The sequence below is a fragment of the Homarus americanus genome, unplaced genomic scaffold, assembly GCF_018991925.1.
Source record: "Homarus americanus isolate GMGI-L3 unplaced genomic scaffold, GMGI_Hamer_2.0 scaffold32583, whole genome shotgun sequence".
Taxonomy (NCBI): domain Eukaryota; kingdom Metazoa; phylum Arthropoda; class Malacostraca; order Decapoda; family Nephropidae; genus Homarus; species Homarus americanus.
Window position 1 is genome coordinate 25,972,453 of NW_024713129.1, and position 26,101 is coordinate 25,998,553.

The following is a 26,101-nucleotide window of genomic DNA, read 5'->3' on the forward strand; positions in this document are numbered from 1 at the left end:
ATCTGCCCAAAGTTAGGGGGTCGTCTTAATCACCAAGTATAAAATTCTTACCTCTTAAATATTGCGGTTTAGCGTGTCAAGAGTGGTGATGGAAACATGGTAAACCACTCACAAAGTCCTACCAGGGAAAGTGACCTTGACTGTGACTGCCTGTGGCTATTTTTAGCCGTCCTTGTGTTCGGAGGTGGTCAGTAATGCATATCTGTATATTTACTGATCATAATACTTATCTCCTATAAATAATTAATTTAAAATTTATTTTTTTACAAAGAATATTCAGTAAATGACTGCGTTAATTCTTGAAACTACCGACAGTGGTAAATTTAGGATATAAATGATGAACAGAAGTCACGGCATGGATTCGGAGTTTGGTCCTTAATGATCACCTACCAGTTATAATGGTAGCCTCCCTTTTTCGCAAAACAAGTATATAAATTAAAGAAAATACTTGCAGTGTGTTTAATGTATTACAGTATATTATAAATAAATAAATAAACAAATAAATCGGCAAATCTATTTCAAGTAAATGGAAATATTTTACACACACCAACATTAGTTCCAATTAAATAATTGCCGCTTAAGTGAGTCACTAGTGTACACCAGCCGGTAAAATTTGATGCCAATACTTGAAGTGAATTGGCATTATTTTAAATAACCAACCATAAATAAATGGAAAAAAGATCAGAGGTGAGAAACATTATATTGTATGTATGTTGTGTTGTCAAAGGAAAAGAAACAATTGAAACTCTGCAATTGTGTGTAAATGAGGCAGAAAGATAAATCAGCAACCTAAGACTTGGTCACAATTTTTGTGATGCCATATGGAAGTATGGTCTACCATTAGACAATACTGTACATTATGCTTCCAATATCTTCCCAGGCAGTAGAATCTCCCTGTTTGGTAGCTGCCTAAAACTTTTAGTAATATTACTTTGATACAACATGATAAATTAGACAAACAATGAAAATAAACAAACAAAAGTTATTTACCAAGACCTCTCTGAGAACAGAGGGATGGAGGTTGAGATAAGACGGCTATTTATAGCCTGTCTTTGTGTAGGAAGTCGAACACACTAGAAATAATTAATTTAAAATTTATATTTTTTGCATAGAATATTCAGTCCATGACTGCGATTATAAAATATTGTGATATATATATATATATATATATATATATATATATATATATATATATATATATATATTTGTGTAATAAATGTAAGTAAGTATGTACAGTAATCTTTTCACCAAATCCTAATGAAACACTAATGAATTAGAATACTGTAGCTCGCTGAAGCAAGCTTATAAATTAAAGAAAATATCACAGCGTGTTTAATATATTACAGCATGATATAAATAAACAAATAAATCGGTAAATCCATTAAGCAAATGAAACAATTGTATTCTAAACCTACAACAGTCAAGCTAAATAACAAACTTTAAGGAGTCACTAGTGCCATACACTACACCAACCGTAAAATTTGATGCCATACTTGAAGTGAATTGGCTTTATTAAAAAACCAAAAACACACCAAGGGATGGTTGGTAAAGGACTATCATCAAGCCCCCAATGGTAAGTGTCACATTTGGGGTACCGGTCTTATACAGCAAATAGGCTCAAAAGCTACTTTTTAAATGGAAAGGGTCCCTCATATACACCCTGTCGCCTTTGTAGGCCCGAGATATACGGTAACAGAACATAAGATTAATTCCAAAAGAACCCAGCCCTAACTCCAAACTCCACTTTTTACTACAAATAACTATGTTGTAGTAAAAATAACATCTTAATTTTATGATGGCACATGCAAATAATTAAAAACTAAAGAAATAGAGAAATACAAACGCCAAGTTAATGTCCATTCAAATAATGACCCAACTCCCTCCCCTCTTCTCAACAATACACACACACTGGCTCTTCCCTCTGAGAAATTTTGCGAAAACCAGGTATAGTAATAAATAATTCTCAAACTAAAGTTAGATAATATACCGACATTGCTGAACCTTGTAAGACCAGGAATATTTTGAATATAAATGTCATATATTTTCACCAAAAGATAACATATTTACTCAGAATAAACTTACATCTAAAATTTATAGCCTAACAAAAATCTATGATGTTTATATTCAAAATGATCAGCAAATTGTAAGAATTCCAGCAATGTAAAATATATTCTGGCCGGATAATTTGTACGAATTTTATGAGCTAAAACAAACATCAATTTTATTATGGTAGTGTTGTGAGGATGTGTGAGTGGTGTGGGGGGTTGTGGTAGTGTTGTGAGGATGTGTATGTGGTGTGGGGGGTTGTGGTAGTGTTGTGAGGATGTGTGAGTGGTGTGGGGGTTGTGGTAGTGTTGTGAGGATGTGTAAGTGGTGTGGGAGGTTGTGGTAGTGTGTGAGGATGTGTGAGTGGTGTGGGGGGTTGTGGTAGTGTTATGAGGATGCTGTATGAGTAGTGTGGGGGCTTTGTGGTTCAGTTGTGAGGATGTGTGAGTGGTGTGGGGGGGTGCAGTGGTAGTGTTAGGAGGATGCGGTATGAGTAGTGTGGGGGCTTTGTGGTACAGTTGTGAGGATGTGTGAGTGGTGTGGGGGGGTTGTGGTAGTGTTGTGAGGATGCTGTATGAGTAGTGTGGGGGCTTTGTGGTACAGTTGTGAGGATGTGTGAGTGGTGTGGGGGGTGTGGTAGTGTTGTGAGGATGTGTAAGTGGTGTGGGGTGTTGTGGTACAGTTGTGAGGATGTGTGGGTGGTGTGGGGGGTTGTGGTAGTGTTGTGAGGATGCTGTAAGAGTAGTGTGGGGGCTTTGTGGTACAGTTGTGAGGATGTGTAAGTGGTGTGGGAGGTTGTGGTAGTGTGAGGATGTGTGAGTGGTGTAGGGGGGGTTGTGGTAGTGTTATGAGGATGCTGTATGAGTAGTGTGGGGGCTTTGTGGTTCAGTTGTGAGGATGTGTGAGTGGTGTGGGGGGGTTGTGGTAGTGTGAGGATTTGTAAGTGGTGTGGGGGTTGTGCAGTGGTAGTGTTAGGAGGATGCGGTATGAGTAGTGTGGGGCTTTGTGGTTCAGTTGTGAGGATGTGTGAGTGGTGTGGGGGGGTTGTGCAGTGGTAGTGTTAGGAGGATGCGGTATGAGTAGTGTGGGGACTTTGTGGTTCAGTTGTGAGGATGTGTGAGTGGTGTGGGGGGGTTGTGCAGTGGTAGTGTTAGGAGGATGCGGTATGAGTAGTGTGGGGGCTTTGTGGTTCAGTTGTGAGGATGTGTGAGTGGTGTGGGGGGGTTGTGCAGTGGTAGTGTTAGGAGGATGCGGTATGAGTAGTGTGGGGGCTTTGTGGTACAGTTGTGAGGATGTGTGAGTGGTGTGGGGGGGTTGTGGTAGTGTTGTGAGGATGTGTGAGTGGTGTGGGGGGGTTGTGGTAGTGTTGTGAGGATGCTGTATGAGTAGTGTGGGGGCTTTGTGGTACAGTTGTGAGGATGTGTGAGTGGTGTGGGGGGGTTGTGGTAGTGTTGTGAGGCTGCTGTATGAGTAGTGTGGGGGCTTTGTGGTACAGTTGTGAGGATGTGTGAGTGGTGTGGGGGGGTTGTGGTAGTGTTGTGAGGATGCTGTATGAGTAGTGTGGGGGCTTTGTGGTACAGTTGTGAGGATGTGTGAGTGGTGTGGGGGGGTTGTGGGAGTGAGTCATAACCACACACCACCCTCAACACACTACCTCTTTCCTGCATCACCATCCAACACTACCAACGTGCAACACACCTGGTCACCTCTACATTATTAACACCTATACTGGAGTTGATTGGGATCATGTGCTGTGTACATCGATGTATTTCTGCCCGACACTGAATACGTCATCAACCTCTAGGGTCCAGGATAATATTAAGCCCTGGCACGGTGACTCCTCTCTCTTAAAGTGCATTAAGGTGATTGTATTTGGCGTCATCTAATCCCTAACTTCATAATGGAGTTGTCAAGGCTTCACTGTAATTACAATCTCCAGTTTTTTAGTTTCGTTTATTCAACTGGTATTATATCTACAAGAGTTATTTAACCAGACGTGGACATTTCTTTTTGTAAAGTCATATGTAGTATGAAATACAATATTTCAGTATACGAGTGTCATGTTGAGATGGGAGTGGTGACATTAGTGGGGCAGCTAAATGCAATTTTTCAAGAGAATCATGAAAATGGTGGTACAAGCACCAAATTTGGCATGGTAATTCTCTAATGGTTACTAGTCAAGTCTGCCTGATTGGCCATTTAAAAATTCAAGATGGCGACCATTTTTCAAGGTGACCGCCATATTGACCTTCAAAAGTTGATTTTTCTTATAGAAATTGATGTAGTTGGTCAATCTGGGTGATCTTGGTGTCGATATGTATGTTTTCAAGCATGCTTAGATGATTTTTTATAGTTTTAAGTCCATTGTAACATTTTTATCCACATAAAATAACACTTTTAGTAAAAAATATAACAAAAAAGAACTTACTAAAAAAAAGTACGGTAAACAGTGGGAACACAGTCCCACCACCGAGACGAGGTAACACTCCCACCACCGATCGTCTCGTGTGAAGCAAGCATATAAATTAAAGAAAATACTTGCAGTGTGTTTAATATGTTACAGTATATTATAAATAAACAAATAAATCGGTAAATCCATTTCAAGTAAATGGAAAAATTTTACTCGACACCGACATTAGTTCCAGTTACCGGTAAATAGCAGACGCTTCAGTGACGTCACTAGTGTTTACACTACACCAGCGGGTAACATTTGATGACATTACTTGAAGTGAATTGGCCTTATTTTAAAAAACCAAGGATGGTTGGTAGAGGACTACTGAGTCAGTGGGTAAGTGTCACATTTGGGGTACTGGTCTTATACAGCGAATAGAGCTCAAAAACTACTTTTTAAATGGAAATTTGGGGGGGCCGTCTTATGCACCCCGACGCCTTATAGGCCGAGATATACGGTATGCAAGTGTGGAAAATAGCTTAAAAATGTTGATAATGATGATAAGAGCACCAGATTCAAGTCTGTGTTAAAGTTCAAGGTCACAGTCGGTCATTGGATAAATTTACCATCATGGTAGGTATCTTTTTATGACATACATGGGTCTTAAGGCCAGTATTTAAGTGTTTCCTTAAAATAGATGTTTTTTCTGTTTCAGATTGAAATGGGTATGAAGAACCATGAACTTGTGCCCAGTCCACTTGTAGCTCAGATAGCTAACATACGGTCAGGTGGAGTTCACAAAAAGCTACAAGAGCTATGTAAACATCGATTGTGTTCATATGAACGTGGAAAGCACTGTAGGTTATTTTTTGTAAATTACGAATGATTTTTTTATGTACCGTACAGTACAGTATCTCCATTATGTATGATGTATACTGTATATTATAACAGGAGAGAATATTCAGTTTCTTCTGTAGACCTTTCAGTTACTTGATATCAGGTATAGATATTCCTAAACCTAATTCAGTACATGTAATAATTATTTGCATGAAAATCCTTAATGTTCACAAAAATTAATGACAGAATAGTACAGTACAGTACAGCACAATGTTTTATGCCAACTCTGTTGCTTTATATTTTGGTTGCCTTCATGAAGTAGCTAATTATCTGTATTTAAATCTAGGTCAGGTCCTCTTTCCTGAAAAAAATTTCTCATGTTTTTTGTCTTGTTAATAATCTCAGTTTGCCTTACTTTAATTAATATTGTGTCTTATAAGCTGTCTGCTAAAACAATTCATACAAGATGGGAAATTAGATACATTATTGATTATGAAAGAATGTAGATAGAGTGGAGTGATTGAGAAACTGATAAGGGAGATAGTAGACATGAACAAAATGCAGTTTGCAATATGCCAGGTAAGGGGACTACAGAGGTAATATTTATGGCTAGGCAGCTACAAGAGAAATATCTGGGAAGAAGAGAAAATTGTACCTCATATTTAGTATTCACATACTGTACAGTATTCCCTTAAAGCTCACTGTTTTAAAGCTTGCATCCCTCGGAAACTCACAGATTGCCATGGAAAATAAATAAAATGAATTTGAGGTTGTGCGCTAGGGATCAAGAGGAGTCAACACTACAGGACAGTACAGAGCATATATTTCCCAGGTCATAAGATGCACTCTATTGTAATAGCCCCTCCCTTATAGGCAGAAGTATTTACAGCTGCTCCTTGACTTATGACGGGGTTAGAGACCCAAATCCAGGTCGTAAGTCGAATTGGTCGTAAGTGGAAAATGCTTAAATAATACATAGAAAATCTAAAATGGGTGTATCTTTTTCTTCTCAGCCATTTTAAAGTGAATTACAAACAAAAATTTTGTCAGTACACAGCGCAATCACTAACGTTGGGACTCGAAAATACGTAATTTGACAAAATTTTGGGACGACTGAGGCGGTCGTATGTCCAGGTGGTCATAGGTCGAGTATGTCTTAAGTTGAGGAGTAGCTGTATAGTAATGGGTTAATTATATTAGACTTATATACTCTATCACCCTCTGTAAATTTCCACTAGCTATGCGGTAGCATGTTCAGAGCACGTGTTAAGGTGTGCCCACGGGAAGTCGCGTTACTTAATACTGAGCTAAGGCATTGAGTGGCCGGCTCTCTGGCCGCCTGATAAGGGCAGTAGTTTGATATCCTTGACTAGAGGAAGACATTATAGAGAGCCATCGTGGATGGTTCCGTCTTCCCTCGAGGGAGGACGTCGGACATATTACCATTCTCCCTCGACCGGTATTACAGGCACTCTTACTCAACCCCTCACCCCAATAGGACATACTTAGCAGAGCTATTTAACATAGCCTCCGTCCTCATTTAACACTCATAGCTGCAGTGATTAAGTTCCGGTGATACTCCCTTTTAAAAGTGTACATAGAAACTTTTTATTATAAACACAGAAAATGAACACATTGGATTTCACTACAGAAGATCCAATAAACTTTGATCTATATTTTAGTATGTCTAAAATTTCCATTAAAATAAAGCAATAATAAAGAGATGCATTCCCAAGTGTGACCTTTTCAAATCTTTTGTGTGGCTTTTTACCCTCTTTCCCCCAAAAAACAATACAATTAATGAAAATTGCAAACTATATTCTTTAAATAATGTTTCTAGTGCACCTTATACAATATACCGGGTAAATGAATAATATGGTCAGACAAGAGGAGATGGGACGCCATTGTTTTCATTTGTGTTTACAATCGGGAGTCCGGGACGATAGTCCCACGAGATAATGAAGAAAATAAGACCCTGGTTGTGGCTGTAGTAAAATTAATGCAAAAAAAAAAACGAATATACAGTACAGGTTGTACCCCTCTAGTCCGGCATTCTGTGGTCCGGAAACTCCCGTGGTCCGGAACGATTTTAGTTTGCCCAATAGGTAGATAAGCAGCTTTTTTTTTTTTTTATCTGAATAATTATTATTATTATTATTATTATTATTATTATTATTATTATTATTATTATTATTATTATTATTATTATTATTATTATTATTATTATTACAGGAGTATTACATTTTCGCTCCTCAGGCCCCAATGTAGGTCAGTGATCTGTGCCCGGGTGGGCTAATCCCCGTAAAAAAACAACAACAAAGCCGCGGGAAATTAAGGTTTGTTTACATCCGGCAGTTCGGCTCTCTCTCTCTGTTTGTCTATACAGAGTACAACATTTAACCCTTCAATATATATATGAGCTGTAAATAAGTGTTGCTTTCATATTCTTATGTAGAGTAATGATATGTTTTCACATGTGCGCACTTACATATGCGCAGTCTCACTTTTTTCCTTTACCATTAATGGTTAGCTACTTATATTGTTCCATTTATTAACATTAAATAACATTACTTCAAACATCCATATTATTTTTTACATTAATTTTACTACAGCTACAACCAGGGTCTTATTTTCTTGTTTTATATGTAGAACCAATCAGTCACTGGTTTTGTAAACATTAACGAAAACAATGCCGGCAGCCGTCTCGTCTCCTCGTGTGTTTTAATATTCCACCAATTATTAATTAATTGTATTGTTCATTTTGCAACACAAACATTAATTCAATAAAAAAAAATCAGAAACATTAATTAAAACATATATGAACAGTAAATAAGTGTTGCTTTCATATTCTTATGTAGAGTAATGACGATATGTTTTTCACATGTGCGCACTTATGCGCAGTCTCACTTTTTTTCTTTAACATTTATGGTTTGCTATTTATTGTTTTATTTATTAACATTAAATAAAATTACTTAAAACAATCATATTAATTTTTTACATTAATTTTACTACAGCTACAACCAGGGTTTTATTTTCTTGTTTTATATGTAGAACCATTCAGTCACTGGTTTTGTAATCAATGAAAACAATGTGGTCTCATTTCCTCTTGTGTTTTAATATTCTATGTATTATTAATGAATTGTATTGCTCATTTTGCACGCATAAACATTAATTCAATCAAAAAGATATTCAGTAATAAACAATAATGAATCTTTTGTACATAAGAGAAATGACGCTGTTTAAACGATTGTGCACATCTGAACGTTGGCGGGCCTCTCAAACCCGTCGAAATTCGAGTTTCCACCGTCAAAATTTTAAATTGTGTACAGTAGTACCCCGATTTATGCGGTCAATTGAACCCACAGGGTGCCGCGTTAAGTGGAATCCGCGTAAATGGAACAACACAACATATGGGATTAATTCCAATAGAGACTGGCCCGACCCCCAAACTCCACTTTTTTCGGCACAATACCTATGTTGTAGTAAAAATAACATCCAAATTTTATGATGGTATGCTCACACAATTAATATTTAAGAGAAATACAGTCGCCAGGTTAATGTCCATTCAAATAATAGACTCAAATCCCCCACCCCCCTCTTTCCAGCTCACTGGCCCCTACCTCTCTGAGAAATGATTGGGTGAAACACTAGATTTTAACGTTTAGTAATAAATAATACCTCAGACTAAAGTTAGGATAATATAATTGACATTTCTGGATTCCTTGCAGGTCAGGGAATATTTTGAATGTAAACTTCATATATTTTGCACAAAAGATAAAATACTTGCTTTGTGTAAACCAAATTATTACATTAGATCTAAAATTTGTATGTCTAATGCAAAATCCATGATGTTTATATTCAAAATGATCATCATATTGTAAGAATTCCAGCAATGTAAATTATATTCTGGTCCAGTAATTTGTATGAATTTTATGAGCTAAAACAAATATCTTCAGTTAATAAAAAAAAAAATATTCTTCACGACACTATCTGTCAATCAAAGTGCCCCAACTTGCCTCCCCCCTTCTTCCAACCGCGCCAGATGGTCGGTGGGTCCCAACCCTCCCCCCCACCCCCCACCTTCCCTCCTTACCAGAGAAATGTTGGGTGAAAAAACTAATTTTAACTTTTAGTAACAAATAATACCTCAGACTAAAGTTAGGATAATATAATTGACATTGCTGGATTCCTTGTAAGACCAGGAACATTTTGAATATAAATGTCATATATTTTGCACAAAAGATAACATATTTACTCAGAGTAAACATTAGATCTAAAATTTGTGTCTAATGCAAAATCTATGATGTTTATATTCAAAATGATCATCAAATTGTAAGAATTCCAGCAATGTAAATTATATTCTGGCCGGGTAATTTGTATGAATTTTATGAGCTAAATAAAAAAAAAATATATACTTCACGCGTATATGGGTAGATGAACCGCGTAAAGTGAAAGTTCGGAGGCACCGCGTATATGAGAAATCGCGTAAAGTGAAACCGCGTAAAGCGGGGTACAGCTGTAGTGTTTTTTGTGTGTCCAAATAAAAAACGTTGAATTAAAAACTCGCGAAATTTGAGAAGCTACTGTACGAGATTGTTTTCAAAGAGACCACGAAGCAGTGAAAGTGGTGCTAACGTAAGCGCGAGTCACTATCTGTCCAGGAAAAGGGTGAATTTCCATGGTCCAGAAATTTCCATGGTCCGGCACCGGTCAGGTCCCGAGGTTGCCGGACTAGAGAGGTACAACCTGTATATGTTTTAAGTAATGTTATTTAATGTTAATAAATGGAACAATAGAAGTAGCTAACTACTAATGGTAAAGAAAAAAAAGTGAGATGGATTGGGAACGCCAAAATATGCATGTCCATTTAAGGAAACGGCTCATTTATCTGATTAAGAATATGTACAAAAGATTCATTATTGTTTATTACTGAATATGTATTTGATGGAATTAATCTTAAATATATGCGAAATGAACAATACAATTCATTAATAATACGTAGAATATTAAAGTACACAAGAGGATAAGAGACGGCATTGTTGTCATTGTTTACACCCATAATACCTGTATCAGTTATCCACCTGAAACTGAAGAAAATAGGACCCTGGTTGTTGTTGTATTGTAGTAAAATTAATGAAAAAAATATGTATGTTTTAATTAATGTTATTTAATGTACAGTAGAAGTACCCACTGATATTAAAGAAAAAAGTGAGACATAGTGGAACACCAATGTACACGTGCGCACTCAAGGAAACATAGTCATTTATCTTAAGAATATGTATGAGAGATTCACTATTGTTTATTTCTGAATATGTATTTCATTGAATTAATGTTTATATATGTGAAATGAACAATGCAATTCATTAATAATACATAGAATATTAAAACACATTTGAGGAGACAAGACCGCATTGTTTTCGTGAGTGACTATGGTTCTTCATAAGAAACTAAAGAAAATAAGACCCTGGTTGTAGCTGTAGTGAACTTAATGTAAATAAATTTAATGCCAGTATGTATGTTTTAAGTAATGTTATTTAATGATAATAAGTGGAACACTAGAAGTAGCTAACCACTAATGGTAAAGAAATAAAGCAAAACGATTGGGAACACCAACAGATGTACAGTAAGTGTGTACATGTGAAAACATATCGTCATTTCTCTACATATGAATATGAAAGCAACACTTATTTACTGTTCATATATGTTTTAAATAATATTTACGAATGTGAAACAAAAATTCTGCTCACCAATGGTGGTAAAGTCTAAATCATAAGGACACCCAATGAATATTGTGTGAGTTTTTACTCATGACAAAGTCAGCAAGTTGAACTTTTTTTTTGAAGCTGTTGCATTTCATAAAGCTGTAGCTGAAACTGTTATTGAACCTAAGGTTGATGTTGAAGCTGCTTATGATGCTGAATTTGATGGTGTAGCTGAAGTTGATGGTTTAGGTCTTCGAATAATAAAGCTGTTGAAAGAACCTTGCACAGCTGCTTTCTTTTCTCATTTTACATCTTTATGTAGAGGTCATTTGCGTTTATTTAAATTTTAATGATTTGATCTGTTAATGGATCCACTTCAGAAAATATGTTCATTGCTTGCTCCATATAATATCCACAGACGTCTCACATTTTTCATATCGTTTTAACACATCTAATTTCTCGGCTAAGCTTATACACTTTCTATTACTTTTTGAAACAACACTACCATCACTTGCTCATGTTGAATAGGGGTGCAAAAATGCTGTAAGAGACCAGAGAAAGTTTTCTCCTTTTCCTGTACAGATGTGTGAAAACAAAGAGCCCGCCAGCTGCGATTGTTTATATAACTGTAGTGACAATCCCGGCAGCCTCCATGCGCAAGGTATGTTTTTTTTTTTTTTTATATCGGGATTTAGTTATTATTTATACAAAAATTTAATTTATTTTTTAATTTCGTCGTAAATACAAAGTATATAATGGCGTCAATTGAATTGGGTCCTAAATTAATCAGGGTCTTAGATATGAATCTTCGTTAGTTGAACCGTCGTTATCGGAGGCTTTACTGTAATGTGTTATACAACTGTTACAAAGCATTTACTGTTATACTATAATTAGCAAAGTACAGTGATCCCTCGGTTAACGAATTATCTTCCATAAGAATCTTCAATTCGGTTAACGAACAAAAATTTGGTTAACGAAATTCTTACAAAATCATGTCAACGTGTTTTCGCTTGCTCACCAGCTGGAATATTAGTCTGCTAATACTGTAATCGGTTCTAGTGCTTAAATTCATTCCCATTTGAGTAAATATCAAGAAGGTTGTACTATTCAATAATTTTCCAAGTTTTATATTAAATTTTTTAGTCATTTTAACACTTATTTAACATAATTGGAGTACAGAAAACTAGTTTTTGGTGTGCCAATCAGCCACTTGACTCACCCACCAAGGCATTAGTTTGTATCTCTGGTCAGTGGAGGAAACATCTTGCTTGTGACTCTCTTGAACGTAAATTATTTTTACATTTTTACAGTATAATTATTGGTCATTCTGAAATTTATTTAACATATTGACAATATGTAATGCAGTGCATTGTTGATTAAAAGAAAATAATCTTGAATTACACCTAGTGACCTTCAAATTTTATGGGTGAAATGACTGCATGAAGCATGGGGTGATTTCTCCTCCACCCCCACTTCCTTCTCTTCTCCCTTCTCCACCCCCACTTCTAATTCCCATCATCATCATCATCAACCAGGAGCCTTCTACATACACACCTCAATGTAAGTGTACTTCACTGCATTTATTTTTACTTTGTATGTAATTTTCGGTGAGCTGGAACCAATTACCCAAAATCCCATTGAAACAATGGTTTCAGTTAACGAACGACCTTCTGGAATGAATTGTGTTCGTTAACCGAGGGACCACTGTATACTGTACTGTATTTTGGAAATTTTTTTTTTGCAGATTTAATAGCCTACTGTACTGGCAAAGCCAAGTCACTGGCTATATGCTATCATGTTTCTCACTACCACAGCTCACTATCACCTATTATCAAACATTTGTTGGTATTATTAATAAAATTTCCCTGATTTAATACAAAAGGATATAATTATACGTATAGGCACCTATGGTATACCCATTACAAATACTAATTGGTACCGAGCATGTTCACTAGGAACTGTTCAGTACAGGGATTGTTTACATTCTGTGCACCAGATCAGCTGATGTTTCAGAGGTACAGTGATATCCCTTTAGCCGGAACAATTGGTGCAGAGCACTTCCGGGAATGAGAGATTTCCGGCTAACCAGACGACTTTCTCAAACCTGGAAAAATTCCTTTTTCCCTGGAATATTTTCCGGTTACGAGGAAAAGTTTCCGAGTGTCTAAACTAGACATCTTGCACACGCAGACACTAGCCCACGTCCCCAAGATGTTTCTGGGTGTTGGGGATGGTTCCTTGAGTCTCAACTCGAGGAGTCTGTAAATGCAGTTCTAATTAAGTTAGAAACTCCATTTCTTTACTATAATAATCCAGAATAGTTTATCTAAAAGTTTGGTAAAATAAATATATTTGAAAATAACAAATTTAAATGATACAGGCATAAATGAAACTGTGTGTTACAGCAAAAACTGGTATTTTCCACTCCCATAGAGCTGTTTCGGATTAATGGGTCTCCTGTACCTGACCTGACGCAATGTCAGGTGGAGGTAGGGTGGGGGATTAGTGGTCTCATATTACTGATCTGATGGAATGTCAGGTCACCCTTTCTTGGCCAGGGGATTAGTGGGTCTCATGACCTGAAGATGTCTTGAATAACACGAAACCTTCAGTATTTTTAGAGAGATTGTGATACGTACTGTATAAGTATACATGAGCAAAGTTGTATCCCTTCAACATTATGTTACATAACATTTTAAAATATGGAGTGAGAAAGCAGAAAGGTGTGGGTGATTAGAGAGATGGAGTGGAAAAGAGTGTTGCCAAGCGCTCCTCAACAGCTGATATTTAACTCGCTACCATGCAGTCACACACATGCTGGGGGTGTGTGAGTGGTGTTAGCTTGTGTGTGTGGTTGTTAGAGGGTGTTTTTGTGTGATGTAGGGTTGTATGTGTGATGTGTAGGTTGTGTTGGTGTGTTGACAGAAGTGAACCTTTTTGGGGGATAGGGTCACGTGGTCAATTCCCCCCCCTTTTCTCACTCAAGCGTGGCTAATTGTGATAGGGAGATGAATTTGATACCATAATGATTCTTAATAAATTCTCTCTGAAACGTTTCCAATAAGATATCCTTAAACAAAATATTTCTACTGTATATAATATAGTAAAGGGAATTCCATTCTTTTATAATTTTTTTTTAGAAGTGTTGATACTGGAGTCGGTAAAATCAGTTCTAATTTTGTTAGACACCATTTTTTTTTCTCAAAATAATCTTGTATACTTTTTCTAAAAGTTTGCTTAAATAAATACAGGTATATGTAAAAACAAAAGCTCTATATGATAAGGTTGTGAATACAGGGTAGAGCTGTTACTTTTATCCTCTTCACCACTGATTGGCTTGTTAGTCGCTTGGGCAATCGTCACGTCTCTGTTACACACTTCACTCAATTGACTGTACTGTAATACATAACTAATCATGTCTTAGTATTTGCGATTAAGGTTGGGTGGGTGATTATTTGGTCACGTTACAAACCTGACCCAGTGTTGGGTGGGGGATTAGTGGGCCTTATGACCTGAATATGTTTTGAATGACATTATTTTTTACCTATGAGGTATATACATAGTACTATACTGCATTGTATATGAAGGGTACATGTATTAATAAGCACAGATTATTACAGTAACGTATCTATACTAATTAATGAAACACAATACAATATTGTATCATGAATGAGTCAGTACAGTAGACAAACAGTGAGACAACTCTTGTGGGAGGGGGTGGCACGGTCACTTCCAACAGAAGATAGATTTATGCTTATTAAATGCCACTGACTTGACTTATGAGAATATAACTTGTATTGTTGGAATTCTTGTAAGATAGCGATTAATATGAGTATAAACATCACTTATTTTGTAACACACACACATGCTCGCACGCACTGGAATTAGCCATTTGGGGGGGTGTCGCGGTCACTTTTACCTCCCAATCGACCCTTCGGCTTCAAGGAGGGGGGTTGACAGCCAGTTTAAAATTGAATGTTTGTGTGGCCTTTCCATTCTAAAAGTTGCTGTGGGAGGGGGGGGGTGGTCTAGCTCAAGACTGGCTGTGTGTGTAGTGTATTGCTTTACCAGACCAAGACGTGTGTGTGTGTGTGCGCATCTCATTTCCAGTTCAAGACTGGTTGTGTGTATTTGTGGCATTTGCAATTTATGACTGGCTGTTCGTGCGTGCTTTTCAAGTTCAAATAATAAGTTCAAGGTTACTAGAAGTTAAGTCACTGTTGCTTTCAATATGGAGTATGAGCCAGGGACTATACAGTAATACCCCGATTAACGCGGTTTCGCTTTACGCGATTCTACATTTACGCGGTACCTAGCCAGAACCGAAATTTCATTTTACGTGGTGCATCTACTCATATACGCGGGTGAAGCATAATATTTTTATTTAGCTCTTAAAATTCATACAAATTACCCGGCCAGAATATAATTTACATTGCTGGAATTCTTACAATATGATGATCATTTTGAATATAAACATCATAGATTTTGCATAAGACATACAAATTTTAGATCTAATGTAATAATTTGGTTCACACAAAGCAAATATTTTATCTTTTGTGCAAAATATATGAAGTTTACATTCAAAATATTCCCTGACCTGCAAGGAATCCAGAAATATCAATTATATTATCCTAACTTTAGTCTGAGGTATTATTTATTACTACTATACGTTAAAATCTAGTGTTTTCACCCAAACATTTCTCAGAGAGGTAGGAGCCAGTGAGCTGGGAAGAGGGGGTTGAGTCCATTATTTGAATGGGCATTAACCTGGCGACTGTATTTCTCTTAAATATTAATTGTGTGAGCATACCATCATAAAATTAAGATGTTATTTTTACTACAACATAGGTATTGTGTCCGAAAAAGTGGAGTTTTGGGGTCGGGCCAGTCTCTATTGGAATTAATCCCATATGTTCTGTTGTTCACTTTCCGCGGTACCCCGTGGGTTCAATTGACCGCGTAAATCGGGGTACTACTGTATATTAAACCTGAAGTGACCAGAAGTTTGGGTATTTCTGAAAAGATCATAACCTGGAGACATTATGATTGGTTAGCCTTAAGGTTCGCTGGCAGTGGACAAGGTCATAGGTCAAATTAATGTAAATTCCATTTTTTTTTTATTGAAATTTGTCATCATAAATACTCCCCATAACAAATTTCTGAAAAAAATAACGATTCTCCAATCAAAGCAATACAGTTAGTGCGCTGAAGCTTTAGTTTAAGGAATGTTTTGCAAGAGGCAGGTAGCATAGGCCTGTAAACTTATCTTGTCAAAGGAATGATTAAGCTTGCTTGGGGCTTACAACTTCTTGTAGATATGAAGTTGATTCATTCATCCACTGCAGTTTGTAGAATGTTTCCCTGTTTAGCGGTGTAATGATCCTCCATGGTGAAGTTAATTGTCCTCCTAACAAGCGTGCATATAACTGACATGACCATTCATCTATGAGGAATGTCAGCAAAGATGTTTAAAATGAAGCCAATAATAATGCTCTGGGAAATTTGCTGGGATAGTCCTTTAGTCGTCTACTGTATGTAGTCTAATGTCCACGCCCACGACCTTAATGGACGGTCCATCATGTATGTCACAGACGATGTGTACAACCCTGCTAATTAAGCAACCATGCTAAAGGGCGACTTGCATCACTACCAAATGTGGGAGGCGAGCTTATCAAGACAGAGGGTTTTAGTTTTTTGCTTATAAAATGTCATTGAATTGACTTAGGAGAATATAACTTGCGTTGCTGAAATTCTTGTAAGATGGTGATTCATTTATAAACATCCCTTATTTTGCACCAGACAATAATTTTAGTAGTTAACTTGGTACATCGGAGTACAGGTTGTGATAATTTATGTGGTTGCAGTTTCAAAGCTTTGTGACATCACTAATGTATAATGAGTCTCCGTATGCCCTGGTTTATTCATTGATCATTTGTCTAAGTGTAAAAGTAGCCCAGTCGAGCTATCATGTGTCAATTTATTTAAAAAAACTGAAATTATAATGTAAAATGTTATAAGACAATGGTTTAGTAGTGCTGTTAATGGGTGTGCAGTGTAAGTGTCTTGGCATGTTACCTCACCACCTGACTCCTGAACAAACTCTTCATCAACTTCTTCAAACCCTACAATGTGCTTATGTTACACACACACACACACACACACACACACACACACACACACACACACACACACACACACACACACACACACACACACACACACACACACACACACACACACACACACACACACACACACACACACACACACACACACACACACACACACACACACACACACACACACACACACACACACACACACACACACACACACACACACACACACACACACACACACACACACACACACACACACACACACACACACACACACACACACACACACACACACACACACACACACACACACACACACACACACACACACACACACACACACACACACACACACACACACACACACACACACACACACACACACACACACACACACACACACACACACACACACACACACACACACACACACACACACACACACACACACACACACACACACACACACACACACACACACACACACACACACACACACACACACACACACACACACACACACACACACACACACACACACACACACACACACACACACACACACACACACACACACACACACACACACACACACACACACACACACACACACACACACACACACACACACACACACACACACACACACACACACACACACACACACACACACACACACACACACACACACACACACACACACACACACACACACACACACACACACACACACACACACACACACACACACACACACACACACACACACACACACACACACACACACACACACACACACACACACACACACACACACACACACACACACACACACACACACACACACACACACACACACACACACACACACACACACACACACACACACACACACACACACACACACACACACACACACACACACACACACACACACACACACACACACACACACACACACACACACACACACACACACACACACACACACACACACACACACACACACACACACACACACACACACACACACACACACACACACACACACACACACACACACACACACACACACACACACACACACACACACACACACACACAGAGTCTTGTTGTGTGCCAGCATGGAGGCTTATCACTTGTAACATTGGTGCATGTTATCATTCCTTTCCACTCTCTGCTTTCTTACTTCTTTTTTAAAATGTTATGTTATGTACAGTGGTCCCTCGGTTAACGAGCGCCTCGGTTAACAAGATTTCGGTTAACGAGTTACCTTCCATAAGATTCTTAACTTCGGTTAACATCCCTCGATTAACGAGTTTCTTACGAGCCGACCTCCACATGTTTTAGCTTGCATTTGGCGGCCCACCAGCTGTAGTATTAGTCTGCCAATACAGTAATCGGTTCTAGGGCTTAAATTCCTTACCCTTTTAGTAAATATCAAGAAGTTTATACTATTCAATAATTTTAAAAGTTTAATATAAAAGTTTTTTAGTCATTTTAACAATTATTGAACATAATTGAAGGTAGGGTCACTAGTTTGTGGCACGCCATCCAGCCTGCCAACACAGCATACAGGCGTCAGTCTTTGTGTCTTTTCAGTGGAGGTAACATCTTGCTTGTGACTCTCTTCAACTAAACGCTTTTTTCTGTGTTTACAAGCAAATTATTGGTAATTTTGAAATTTATTTTACATATTGACAATATATAATGCAGTGCAATGTTGATTTAAAGAAAATAATCTTGAATTACACCAAGTGAACTAAAATTTTATGGGTGAAATGGCACCATGGGGTGACTTCTCTTCCACCCCAATGCCTTCTCTTCTCCCTTCTCCTCCACCCCCATTCTAATTCCCATCATCATCATCATCATCATCATCATCATCATCATCATCCAGGAGCCTTCTATGTACACACCTCAAAGTAAGTGTACTTTACTACCTTTTATGTTGAATTTAGGCAATTTTCGGTGAGCTGGAACCAATTACCCAAAAACCTATTGAAACAATGGTTTCGGTTAACGAGTTTTTCGGTTAACGAGCAACCTTCTAGAACGGATTGTGCTCGTTAACCGAGGGACCACTGTAATGTTGAAGGAATACAATTGTGCTCAATTATATTTATACTTGCCACAATCTCCCTAAAAATACTTTGTTTCGTGTTTATTCAAGATATTAAGGTCATGAGACCCACTAATCCCCCACCCAAGAAAGGGTGACCTGACATTCCATCAGAAGGTCAGTAATATGAAACCACTAACCCCCCGCCCTACCTCCACCTGACATTGAGATCAGGTGAGGTCCCCCCCTAAAAATACTTCAACTTTCATCTTTATTCAAGACATTTTCCGAAAATTCTCTCGATTTCAACCTCAGAAAATTTCTTCCTAAAGCCGGAAATTTTGGGAAAATTCCGGTATGGGAATGATTTTCCGAGCAAATTTCCATACCGTCTATCGGAGATTCCCGGGTTTGAGGGATTCCGGTTAACGGAGATATTATTGTATTGTCTTTCCATTGTCACTACCACAACTAACTATCACTGTGTGGACCTAATGTCCATACAGTGTTTTTTCATGTTTATTTATTTGTTTTTCCACATTTATAATATTGTCTTATGCATACATAATGTTGTTATACATGTGCTTATAGCTTTTTATTTATGTATTTTGCACTCTCCTGGAACTGGCTTGAAGAACATGCGGATTTTTCTTTTTCTTGGGGTCCATTTTACCTAACCCTAGTGAGCTTTAAGGGAATATTGTACATGTACTTGCAAAAATGGTCATTGTCTTTGCAAAGATGGACCAGCCATTTGTAGACATTTTTTATCCTTCAAGTTTTGGTTCATTTCAAACACTTAATTGGAAATACAGCATTGGAAAAATCTATTTGAAACAGATAAATTGTAGTTAAATTGCATATTTGAAAAAAATGTAGAATCCACTTAAGTAACAAGGCTCTTGTCTGCTGTGATTTTTCTTGAAAATGAGGTGTTTTATAAAATTTCCAACTTAATTTCAGATGATGGCTACCGACTGACCAACATGGGTTATGACTATTTGGCCCTCAAGGTTCTTTCTTCACGAGATGTTTTGGGTGGTGTTGGAAGTCAGATTGGTGTAGGCAAAGAATCTGATATTTATGTGGTGAATGACATCTTAGGAAATCCACTTTGTATGAAACTTCACAGGTAAAGTCATAGCTATATTTAATTATGCTCCATGTGTTGATGAATGTTTGCTCTTCATACTCCATACCCCCAAGTTCTATATTGTACATAAAGAACATTTTGTTACTCTTGCACAAGTTTATATTTACATGCCCTCTGTACATTTTAAAGTATTCTGTGCTTTGTTGCAGGCTTGGTCGAACATCATTTAGAAAATTAAAGGAGAAGCGGGATTACCATAATAACAGACGCCGGATTTCTTGGTTGTATCTGTCAAGATTATCGGCAACAAAGGAATATGCCTATATGAAGGCTCTCCATGACAGGGGTTTTCCTGTACCTCGACCAGTTGACTCTTCCAGACACTGTGTCATCATGGAACTTGTTAATGGTTATCCTTTGTAAGTGTTTTGTAATGTTATGGACTTTATTTTATATATTTATTTATTAATTTTTTATTTTTTTGGACTAAAGAACTACAGGTCGAACCTTCCTGATCCGGAATTTCTTGATCCATCACTGCCTGAGGTCTGGCACAAATCTTTCTTGTTATATGTTGTTTTTTGTTATGCTTCCAGCACTTATTTCCTAGTGCCAATACCTTAAAATTGTATAGCAACACTAATACATTATTTTATGATGGCTTATTTACTGTATATACTCTGGTACAGTATACAGTACAGTGATCCCTCGGTTAACGAACGCCTCGGTTAACAAAATTTCGGTTAACGAATTACCTTCCATAATTTCACTTTGGTTAACAAAAAAATTTCGGTTAACGAATTCCTATCGAATTTTTCCCAACATGTTTTCGCTTGCATTTGGCTGTTCACCAGCTGTATTATTAGTCCGCTAATACAGTAATAGGTTCTAGGGCTTAAATTCCTTACCATTTTAGTAAATATCAAGAAGGTTGTACTATTCAATAATTTTAAAAGTTTTTATTAAATTTTTTAGTCATTTCAACAATTATTGAACGGAATTGAAGTACAGGAAACTAGTTTTTTGCGCGTCAAACAGCCACTCAACACACCAAGCTTGGCGTCAGTTTGTTTATAGGTTCAGAGGAAGGAACATCTTGTTTGAGACTTCAACATAAATGCTTTTTTCTGTATTTCCAGTCAAATTATTGGTCATTTTGAAATATATTTTACATATTGATAATATATAGCGCAGTGCAGTGTTTATTTAAAGAAATTTTTCTTTATTTACAGCAATAAAACTTAAAATTTCAGTGTTGAAATCAAATCCAGCATGGCTCCAAAGAAATCGAGAAAAGTTATTTAAATCCAGGTAAAGCAGGAAATTATAAAGGAACATGAACAGGGCATTAGAACAAATGTGCTTAGTAAAGACTATGGCATGTCGGCATCAACTGTGTCGACAATTCTTGCACAGAAAGACAAGTTTAAGGAAGTGAAAGTGAGAGACAAATCTACCAGACTGTTTAAAGGTAGATCCCTAATAGCAGAAACAGAGAGGTTACTTCTCATTTGGATCAGGGAAAAACAAATGAAAGGTGATTCAGTTTCTACAGAATTTATTTGTGAAAGAGCCAGGGAGATTTACGAACATTTAAAGGAAGATCAACCTGTTTCTTCTGGCACAAAGTTCGAAGATTTTCGGGCAAGCAAGGGCTGGTTTGAGAAGTTTAAGAAAAGAAGTGACATTTTCAGTGTTACTAGGCATGGTGAGGCTGCAAGTGCAGATAAAGGAGCAGCAGCAAAGTTTGTAGTGGACTTTAACAAACTGGTGGATGAAGAAAATTATCTTCCACAGCAAGTGGTCAATGTGGACAAAACTGGGCTGTTTTGGAAGCAAATGTCCAAAAGAACATTCATCACCAGAGATGAAGCCTCTTTACCTGGGCATAAACCCATGAAAGACCGTCTCACTCTATTGTTTGGTGCCAATGCTTCAGGGGATTTCTGACTGAAGCCTATGCTTATCTACCACTCTGAGAACCCCAGGGTGTTCAAGCAACAAAAAGTGGTAAGAGGAAAGCTTGGAGTTTATTGGAAGTCCAACCGTAAGGCATGGGTGACAAGACCCCTCTTTATTGAATGGGTTGTTGAGGTGTTTTGCCCTTCTGTCAAGAGCTACCTAATCACCAATAAACTCCCTATAAAGGCTCTTCTCCTTAAGGATAATTCCCCTGGTCATGACCCTGAACTTGCCAGCACTTTGGAGGCTCAATTTAACTTTGTCAAAGTGATGTTTTTGCCTCCCAACACTACATCAATCATGCAGCCAATGGACCAGAATGTGATCAGCATCTTCAAGAAGTTGTATATGAAGAAAATGTTCAGGAGGTGTTATGAGGCAGCTCCCACTGATCCTGAACTAACACTGGCACAGTTCTGGAAGACACAATTTAACATCCTGGAGGCTGTAAAATTGATTTGTGTCATCATGGCAAGAAGTCTCCATTAGATCCCTCAGTTCTGCATGGAAAGCATTGTGGCCATCAGCAGTTCATGATTTTGAGGGATTTGTAGAAGAAGCAGAGTTGGACAAGGAGATTGTGTCCATTGGTCAGTCATTGGGCCTCGAAGTGGAGGAGGTTGATGTGGAAGAGCTTGTGATGCCTTATGAGCAGGAACTTACTTCTGAAAAAGGTTGATGTCTTATGAACATAAGAATGGAAGAAACTGCAGATGGCCTATTGACCCATACTGGGCAGTCCCATTTATACCCAACCCCTATTGCTCATATAAGCATCCAACCTATGTTTGAAGCTATCCAGCGTATTCGAGTTAATGATGAAATTTGGTAACTTGTTCCATTCATCCACTACTCGGTTTCCAAACCAGTTTTTACCTATTTCACGCCGAAATCTAAATTTGTCTAATTTAAAACCATTGTAACGAGTTCGCTCCTGGTTGGATAATTTGAGTACCCTCGTAATGTCCCCTTTGTTTAACCCAGACTTCCATTTATACACCTCTATCATGTCGCCCCTCACTCTACGTCTCGAGGGAGTGCAAATTAAGATGCTTTAACCTGTCTCTATATTCAAGGTTCCTAATGCCCAGGATTAGTCTTATCATTCTCCTGTGGAAGAGCTTGTGATGTCTTATGAGCAGGAACTTACTCCTGAAGACTTGCAGCAACTGGATGAGATGTTAGAGGCTGACAGTGGTGAGGAGGAAAGGGAAAGTGATGACCATATGTCAACTTCAGATTTGAAAGATGATGTTCACTACTGGGATAAGTTCAGGAAACTGGCTTCAAGGCACCCAGATGTGGAAACAACAGAACCTATTTTGTGTAATGTTGAGGACAGAGTGGTCTCCTTTTTCAAAAATCAGTTAATGATGAGGAGGAGAAATGCCCCACAACCAAAAACTGACAGTTTCTTCACTAAAAGGCATCGGGAAACAGATGCTACCCCTCAGCTTTCCACTTCAAGAATGAGAGAGGATGTTCCTGCTGGAGAATCTGTCAGTCCAGAGGTTCCTGACATTTTCATGGAAGGTGACTCACCTTCCATGAAGCAGTAAAATGCTTCTCCTCCTCCACCTCCCACTTCAAATTCACATCAGCATCATCATCCAGGAGCCTTCTACATACACACCTCAAAGTAAGTGTACACTTTACTGCATTTTTTTTTTTTACTTTAGGTAATTATCGGTGAGCTGGAACCAATTAACCACAAACCCATTAAAACAATGGTTTCGGTTAACGAAATTTTCGGATAACGAACAACCTTCTGGAACGAATTGTGTTCGTTAACCGAGGGACCACTGTAGTTATAATTATTCTTATCAAATTTTATGCAAAAAGTTTGGGGTCGAACTTTACAGTATACAGTGATATCCCTGTTAGCCGGAACAATTGGTGCAGCGCACTTCCAGTGATGAGAGATTTCCAGGTGACAAGACGGCTTTATCAAACCCAGAAAAATTCCTTATTCCCGGAACCTTTTCCGGTTACTGGGAAAAGTTTCCGAGTGTCTAAACTAGACCTCTTGCACGGACGCAAACTAGCCCACTTCCCCAGAACGTTTCTGGGTGCTGGAGATGTTTTCCTTGAGCCTAAACTACTGGAATCCGTAAATACAGTTCTAATTTAGTTAGAAACTTCATTTCTTTCCCATAATAATCCAGAATAGTTTATATAAAATTTTAGTTAAATACATTTAAAAATTAAAAATCTATAGGATGTGTGCATGAATGAAGCTGTGTGTTACAGCAAAGACTGTTATTTTCCACTCCCATGGAGGTGTGGGAGATTAGTGGGTCTCGTGTAACTGACCTGACCTAATGCAATGTCAGGTGGATGTAGGGTGGGGGATTAGTGGTCTCATATTACTGACCTGATGGAATGTCAGGTCACACTTTCTTGGGTGGAGGATTAGTCTGTCTCATGACCTGAAGATGTCTTGAATAAACACGAAACCTTCAGTATTTTTAAAGAGATTGTGGGAAGTACAGATATAAGTATAAATGAGCAAAGTTGTATCCCTTCAACATTATGTTACTTAACATTTCAAATATGGAGTGAGAAAGCAGAAAGGTGAGGGTGATTAGAGAGACGGAGTGGAGTGTTGCCAAGAACTCCTCAACAGCTGATATTTAACTTGATACCATGCAGTCGCACACATGCAGAAGTGTCGTACAATAAGGCCTTCACTCCTTATGCTTGCTGTCTTAATTCCCTTGTTAGGGGTGTGTGAGTGGTGTTGGAATGTGTGTAGGGGTGTGATTCTGGGGTGTGTGTGATGCTGGGGTGTGTTTGTGTGATGTAGGGGTGTATGTGTGATGTGTGGGTGGTGTTGGTGTGTGTTGATGGAAGTGAACCTTTTGAGTGGTAGGGTCGTGTTGTCAGCCCCTCCTCCTCCTCACTCAAGTGAGACTAATTGGGATAGGGAGATGAATTTGATACCATAGTGATCCTTAATAAATTCTCTATGAAACTTTTCCAATAAGATATCCTGAAACAAAATATTTCTATATGATAGATGAGTGATGAGAATTCCATTCGTTACAAAAAAAAAACGTAAGAAATGTTGATACTGGAGTCAGTAAAATCAGTTCTGATGTTTTTTAGACAAATTTTTTTTTAATCAAAATCATCCTGAATACTTTATCTAAAAGTTTGGTTAAATAAATATTAAAAAAAAAAAAAATCTATATGATATGGGCGTGAATAGAGCTGTGTTACTGTATATATTGTACTGCAGCAGATCCTGTCATCTTAGCCTAGACTAGGCAGACACTTCACTCAATTGACTGTAATACATAAATAATCATGTCTTAACATTTGTGATGAAGGTTGGGTGGGAGATTATTGGGTCACGTTGCTATTCCGACCTGATGCAATGTTAGGTCACCCAGTGTTGGGTGGGGGATTAGTGGGTCTTATGACCTGAATACCGTATATGGCGGCGTATAAGTCGATCTTTGAAGCCCAATTTTTGGTGTCCAAAGTTAGTTGGTCAACTTATATGAGGGGTATAAAATGATGACCTCTAAAATCATGACTGTAAGTGAGAGTATTTCGTATCACAACCTTCATATTTACCTTTAATATAATTTCTCTATTTCTATTATGGATGAAATAAAGTTTTTCTCAGTAGATTTATTTAAATGCCTTTTGTTATTGATAGCTGAAATTTAGTTAACATATTGATAACATAATACAGTACAGGGAACAGTTTTTGTTTGACCTTCATCTAATCGAATCACCCACCAACGCTTATAAGTTTAACTTTGTTTACAGTGGAGTGAACATTGAGTTTGTTGGTCTCTTGAATATTTTTGCATTTTTACATTAAAATTATTGGTCATTCTGAAATTTAGTTAACATATTGATAATATATAGTGCAGA

General features: G+C 37.7%; 1 protein-coding gene across 4 annotated transcripts in view; it reads left to right on the top strand.

The window, feature by feature from the left end:
- LOC121869645 (serine/threonine-protein kinase rio2-like) overlaps positions 1–26,101 on the top strand; it is a 68,036-nt gene that overhangs the window by 9,811 nt on the left and 32,124 nt on the right. The window contains exons 2-5 of one of the 4 annotated variants that reach the window (XM_042371189.1): positions 5,154–5,295; positions 11,560–11,638; positions 20,122–20,290; positions 20,461–20,670. In XM_042371189.1, the coding sequence (XP_042227123.1) occupies positions 5,278–5,295; positions 11,560–11,638; positions 20,122–20,290; positions 20,461–20,670 (476 nt within the window). In that variant the 5' untranslated portion in view covers positions 5,154–5,277. Of the gene's footprint in view, positions 1–3,864; positions 3,909–5,153; positions 5,296–11,559; positions 11,639–20,121; positions 20,291–20,460; positions 20,671–26,101 lie in introns of those variants that run through there. The other 3 variants (XM_042371181.1, XM_042371172.1, XM_042371196.1) reach the window with 3 other exon arrangements.